Source organism: Chamaea fasciata, unplaced genomic scaffold, assembly GCF_029207755.1.
Source record: "Chamaea fasciata isolate MVZ Bird 193981 ecotype frontalis unplaced genomic scaffold, bChaFas1.0.hap1 SCAF_11, whole genome shotgun sequence".
Classification (NCBI taxonomy): Eukaryota; Metazoa; Chordata; class Aves; order Passeriformes; family Sylviidae; genus Chamaea; species Chamaea fasciata.
The window spans coordinates 3,237,041-3,243,959 of NW_027094096.1; the positions used below are offsets into that span (position 1 = coordinate 3,237,041).

The 6,919-nt window shown below is 45.7% G+C and overlaps 1 protein-coding gene across 1 annotated transcript; it reads right to left on the minus strand.

Moving 5' to 3' along the window:
- Nucleotides 1–5,370: 5,370 nt before the first annotated feature.
- GPR148 (G protein-coupled receptor 148) lies at nucleotides 5,371–6,496 on the minus strand. The gene has a single exon (XM_066194002.1). The coding sequence runs from the start codon at nucleotides 6,494–6,496 to the stop codon at nucleotides 5,438–5,440; it is 1,059 nt and encodes a 352-aa protein (XP_066050099.1). The 3' UTR covers nucleotides 5,371–5,437.
- Nucleotides 6,497–6,919: the final 423 nt, after the last annotated feature.

Genomic DNA, 6,919 nt, shown 5'->3' on the forward strand with positions numbered 1-6,919 from the left:
GCAAATGTTCAACAGGCCAGGAGGGCTCAAGTCGCAGCATCTGGGTCAGTTGTAGGGAAAGAAAAACAAACATTGAAGAGGTCACGCCCGGGACGCCCTGGGACACTCTTGGCCGAAGACCGGGAACATATTCCCGTCCCTCCTCCCCTGCCTAGTTGCTGGAAAGAGCCAACTCACTGTTAAATTAAGACAAAAAAAATACAGTGGAAAACAAATCTCTCCACGTGGAGAGCAGTGACTCCTTCCAGCCTTCCCTCCCTCCCTCTCTGGAATGTCTCCTTTTGCCTTATACAGTATTAAAAATAATATTTCTGTCATGTTAGGCTGAGGGAAAAATACGGGTCCCTGAATTTCAGCACACTAACGCCGGAGTGCTCAATGGTGTGGCAGGGCCTGCAGACAGTGCTGGTGCAGGCTGGGCAGGGCGGGTGCAGCCCTCCAACAGGTCTCCACTGCATCCTTCCCTCAGAAAGACTGCAGGGAATCCTGTTTCTTCTGAAATTTGCCCCATGTCTTAAACTCATCTCTGTCATTTCAGCCAATCCCCACATTTTCTCACTCTAATTTTCCCACTGGCCTTCCATTTTCAACTACTTTTTAATTGCTCCCCTTCCTTCTTTACGTTCCTGTCATTCTGCAGGCTCAGCACTTCTCACACTTCCACGCTGGCCCACACTCTCCCATCCCACTCTGCTTATCAAAGGGCACGAGGAAATACCCTCCAGATAGAGTATTTTATTTCAAAAGGGTTTTGTGAACAACAGTTACCACCTTTGACTTGGTTGGCAGCACTGGCTGGTCTAGAGGGACAGAGAAGTGGATGAATGGGAGGCGTCTCCCTTTCCTCTTGAGGAGCTGCGTTTCTGTATCTTTACCTGTTGGAAAAACTAATTAGAGCAGCTGCTGAAGCTGATTAGTTCTTCCTACTGGGAATCATCTTAAAAACCAGCAGCTCTCAGGAACTGGTTGCTGATTTTCTCCCTGTAATGTCCATAGCGAGGCTTGTATTTCTTTTACTTGTGAAAGATAAACCGCTGAATTAGAAAAAAAAAAAGTTGTTTAAATAAACTTCCTAAGACAAATTCTTAACTCCACATCTCAAAGGCAGAAAACAGCCTCTTGTCTGTGCTAAGGTGGTTTCCTAGTCACATGTGCAAGCCTTGGGCAATCATAAGCCAAAACAGACCTCACTGACAAACACGAGACAGCACAACCACAACCTCAGCTCGGCTCCTTTCCCTCTCCTAACTCATGAATCGCTCACAAATTCTGACATTTTAATAGCAGTGCGTGAGGAGTTGTGGTCATTTGCCTCTCTGCTCTTTGTTCCTTCTGGATTCATGCTGCAATCCGAAGAACTTGAAGTATATTGAAAAACAAAAACATTCAAATCAGTAGTTTTACGCAGACACCAAAAATCACAAGGCTTGTGGAAAAAAAAAAAAAAAGGCCAGAACCAGCCGTGCTGGGCACTCATTTGTCAGCAGCGAGGTGGGGGTGGAGACAACAGACAACAGAAATCAAGCTTCGAAACCTTGCAATTTCCTTTTCCTATCACAGACTCTTTCTCATCGGCCGTGCATATCCCCCTCCGGCAGGGAATGGCCACAACCACAGTTTCTGCCCGAGGAACACAGAGTATCTGGATGTACAAAACAGTGCCCAGCAAAGCACAGAGCCGGCTGTCCCTGCAGGAGCTGCCCGAGCTGTCTGGGGGCAGCTGGTGCTGCTCCCCAGCACGGACACAGCCCCGGGGCTCTCGGGCTGCCCCCAGTGCAACCAGGCAAATGCCACTTTCCTTCTGCCCTGTTCCTATATTACACTTCCAGCAGAAAATGACACAGCCAACTGATGGAGCAGAAATAGACACTCCAATAGTAATTAGTAAAACTGCAGGAGGTTAATTAGTTTTACTGAATAATTACTCAAATGCTCGCAGTGAGCTGTACCTCAAATCCAAAGCTGTGTGCTTGTTTACCTGCATGGAGATCCTCTGCATCTCCTGTTAGTGAAACTGATCTCATTTGAGGCACAGACCTATCTCTGATGTAATTCTGTCTGCAGTGATGTATGGTAGAGCCCCAGCCCCTGGAATGCTGGTCTGACTCCCTTCAGTCTGCAGGTTACAGACAGCAAACTGCACTTGAATCCAGCTGGGAGAGGGAAGAGAGCAGAGGTAAACGTTGTGACAGTGCTGGCACAAGAAAAGAGGGGAAAAACTGACCAGGAATATATTTAGGCTATAAAGTAGAATACCTTTAGTGATTCATGCTATTGCAATTCATTAAAGGATTACTGCCCCCAGCTGCCAAATCACATGTTAAAGCCGACTGCTCTCCATTTCACTTCAAATTAAAATGCTGGACAGCCACAGTGACGTCCAAGAAGTTCACTTATGTGACCTGGGAGAGGTCGGTTACTGGGCTCTGGTAAACAGTCTCAGTCTGAATTTCCAGAGCTTATGTGGAGACATCCTTACAAGGCTGGTGAATACTACACCCATGAAGTTCTGGAAAATGCAGGAGCCTAACATTCTTTGAGACAAAACTCACGACATTTATGAAAAGCATTATAGGAACCTAGTACTTGTGACGTTGCCCTGGTGAGCCCTTTGATCCTATTCAGACAGCCTGGAGAAATCCCAATGGCAAATGGTTCAGGCACATGGTGTGTTTCTTGTTGTATGCAGGCTATAACCTGCTGCTTTTGTACCAAACAGCACAGTAATATTCCATGGGAAGTTGTTTACAAGCAGTCACTTAAGAAAAATGAACCTATCTGATGTAAAACTTTTAAGAGAATTAATATCAGCTTGCAATGATCTTTCTTACAAGAGTACCTCCACAGAGCAGTGTTTTGTTTGCCTGGGCCTTGTGACGTCACTGTGGACAGGCTTTATACGTACATAAACTTGCCACAATCACTGATTCATGGGCTCTGCCTTTCAGCATCCTTCTTTATGTTGCCAAACTTCTTGTTGCATCTAAACATATCCAGGAGATGTTGTACGTAAGAGGGAGTTACAGAACTGGCAACAGAATCCTGTCCAGATTATACCTTCATAATTATCAGAGGTCAGCAGGAAGACCACGTACTGTTAACCTGCTGTTACACAGAGTCACCTGTGGCTCCGTATTCAATTACCTTACTTTAGCTATTTACACAGTTATCTTTACTACTTGTCATGAAATTTTCCAATAGAGGCAAACATGAATGGCCCTTGCATGGACAAAACAACCTGTAAGTTATCAGCATCTTTGTCATGGGGCACTGGCATAAAAATTCGGCCCAGGGTATGGAAACCTGGGGATTCACAAGTACCTCTTCCATTCTTGATCTTCCCACATGCCAAAAGGGTTCAGCAGAAAGAACCTGATCCAGTACGCAGACATTTTCCCCACCCTTCCTATGTGCTATGGAATACCTCTGTTACAGGTTGAAAATAAAGTATTCAAACGTAGTTTCTGTGGCAGATGTCCATGGTACATTCATCTTTGAGAAAAATAAAAGCAGCCAGTAAAAAGCAACTTCTAGATCCTTTTATTGAAGAGGATTGAGAAGCACAGAACCATGGGTAAAGCAAATATGTAATATTACAGTTCATTCACTTGCAACAATTTTACCTTAGAGGTACTTCTCACACAAGAAGTGTCCCTTAGCAGCAAAGCCTCTAAGACGTCCCTGCTCATTCCCCCCACCTCTGAAGTGGAATTTGTTACATCCTCAAATGTTGTGCTGATGCAGCTGTTTTCAGAACATCCTCTAAAACACATTGCTGGGATAATCTCGGCTAAAATGAAAACACCACTTCTCTTTGAAGAGATATTTTTAACCTGCAACCCCAGAAGCAGTTGCATCAGCAAAGAGGAGAGAGCGGGCACTGCAATGTGAGAAGAGTAACAAGCAGTTTGGGAATGAGGAGAGATCAGCAGGAACTGCTCAAACTCACTTGGCTGCCAAAAACATTTCATGCAACCAGACGCTGATCTCCTCCTGGCTCACACTTAGTGGAATTCTTCAGATGAGTGTGAAATAGCCAAAAGCCACATTCAGCACTTTCTGTGCATCGCTTTAAGCAAACAGAAGGTGGAGAGAGTCTGCACAAGGAAAATACTGCACAGAATGAAAGCAAGGACCTTCTTTAAAAGTCCAATGTATTTTTACATAAAATGTAACAAATTAGAAGAACAGAACTCTTTTCTCAAGTCCAGGGGACAGAACAGCAATTTAAATTTCCCACACTGATGTTTATATCTAATGATACTTTGGTTTCTTCAAAGGTCAGATATATGTTTCTCTTGTCTTCTATAGGTAGGTGGCCGATCTGGAGAACCTAAAAGGCTCTTACAGGATCTCATTTTTCTTGCCCCGATACACCAACCTGCAGCCTCTCCTCCTGACCTTCCCAAGGCTTTGGTGGCAGGTACCCAGCAGCAGCTCTGACGTGGTGTAGCTGTAAACTGAGATCAGGCTGCTGGAGAAGATTTTTGTGAGGCAGAACTGGCAGCTGCCTCGGCAGAGACTCAGAAGTGGTGTTCACACTTAGCCCCTCTCCCTGGGTCCTGTCTGAGCCACGGTGTGGGTACCCCTGTGCCCAGCCTGGCACCTCTCTGCTCCTGCCCTGCTGTCCCAGCTGCTGGGCTCAGCAGGGCCTCGGGGTTCGGGCTGCCCCAGGCTCCTGCAGCAGTTCTGTACCTGGCAGGGAGGGAATGCCACCCGCCGCCCCCTGTCCTCCCTCACCCAGCAGCACGTCCACCTCTGCAATGCCTGGCAGTGCCATGTGCTGGCTGCCCAGCACACGCTGACCCAAGGTGGCTTCCCATCAGGCAGAGATTTTATCAAACCGTCGGAGTTTTGCAGATTGTCAGATGGAATCCATAAGGCAGTGAATACACCAGCACACTGCACAGGCTGAGCGATGGTGTTTCACCGAGTGCAGCAGTTTCCAGAGGCACCTCCCAGTGCATGTTTTCAAGAACAAGACTTTGGCTGCCAAGCTTGCAAGAATATACTGTGTGAAGGAAATGGGTGTTGTTTTCACAGCACATTTGGTTAAGGATCCTCTGCTGTAGGTGATGCTGTCACGAGACCTGTGGTTACTCCTTTGCTTTGCATTATCTATTTTTAATTTTTCCTTTTTCCAGAAAGGCATCTGCAACAGGTGGGTGAAAATGACCTTAATTCAATATCCCCTCCAGAAGGTCCTGCTTTTCATATCAGAACAAAGCTTGGAACTTCATCCAGGGTAGCATTCAGTATATTCTCAGCTGTGTCGTGATGAAAGAGCTGTGGCCTTTTGGCATGAAGGAGGCAGTGATGAACCCATGGCTTCTTACCACGGGTTGATCACTTCTCCATTCAGAAGCTGGGTGATTTCCATCAGTCTTGCACCACAACAAGGTGAGGACAGCTCGTCTGCTGTGACTGCTCTGCTGCCTCAGGATGGTGGTGGAGCAGGTGACACCAGGCGAAGCTGCTTCCTCCTGACAATGGATTTGAGAGAGGCTGAGATCTCTCTGTATCGAAGCCCATACAGAAAAGGGAACAAAACTTTAGGAAGAATCATGAGGACATTGCAGACTGTCAGGGAGACCAAGATTCCTGTCTGCAGCCTGATGACAACATTAATGGACAAGAATGATTCTACAAAAAGGGCCAAGAGTGGAAAGAAGTAAAAAAACAACACAGTGTTGTGCATTAAGAATGTTACACTGGCTCTGGAGCAGATGCTCTCCCATATACCTGAGTGTTTGGTTTTAAAATACAGAATAGCATAGCAACAAAATATTACAGACATGCAAAGAATGATAACTGTGGCAGAAAGCCAGAAACAGAGTTTCACAGCACCAGTCCCATTCAGGGTTAATATTAGTATTACTGGAACTGAGCATGTTTCCAGGACACAGGGCACAAAGCTGTGGGTAGACCATAGCACCAAGAAGAAAATCCCAGGGAAAGCTCCGGAGCACATCCACAGCAATACAATGATTTTTTTAGTTCGTGAAGGAGGCAAAATAGCAATGTAGTGCAAAGGAAACAAAACAGCGATGTACGTGTCCAAGACTATTGCAACAGCCGTGAACAGCCCTCCACAGTAAGCCATTGCCAGCAAAAATAAGAGGAGGACACAAGCTTCCTTTGGGAGGTGTAGATGTGCTGCATTGAGAGCAGCTGACACGGTGTAGAACAGCAGGTAGACCAGATCAGAAAGCAGAGCATTTCCCAGCAGCATGTACCTTGTTTCCTGGCGGATTTTAAACCGAGAGAAGATCACAAATAAGATGGTAGGGATGATGAGGACACCTGCCACGAGGCAGACAACTGGAGAGATTAAAAACATCTTCACGTTTGTGCCTGATGGGGTGAGAGACCATTCCTCCAGGAAAAGGAACAAAGTTCTGTAATCCAAATTTGAGGAACTGTTGAGCTCTGTCTCCCTGAGGTAGATCCCAGTTCCATTTGCTCTCCTTTCTGCAGCACAGCCAGGCAAGTCCATTTCCTTAGGATTTTGGGATGATTTGTCTGAGTTGGAGAAAGCAAGATCTTCTACGCCGAGTCCTTAGAAAGGCAAATGAAGCAGAGGATGCAAAAAGCCCATGGAAGCAAAGTGATTTCTGTAGCCAATTCTACCAGCTCTTCTCAAGGACAGAAAGTTCAAACTTGCAAGTGAGTTCCAAAAGATGGTTTTGCCTAAAAAGGAGATTTTATTTTCTTTCCGAAAAATCAAATGTTTAGAAAAGAGAATGACTCTGTGTGGCTTGAAAAGGACTAAATCCCTCAGCTAGCTCTTGGAACAGAAGTGAATGGGTTGATCAGTTTCAGTAATTTGAGTTTTTTCTCATCACATCATCACTCCAGTGAGGCAGATGAAATATTAGCCTGATTAAACAAATACACGATGATACAGATCAACATTCCA

Excerpts from the sequence above, each read along its gene's own strand:
- GPR148 (XM_066194002.1), bottom strand. The coding sequence starts at position 6,496 with ATGGACTTGCCTGGCTGTGCTGCAGAAAGGAGAGCAAATGGAACTGGG.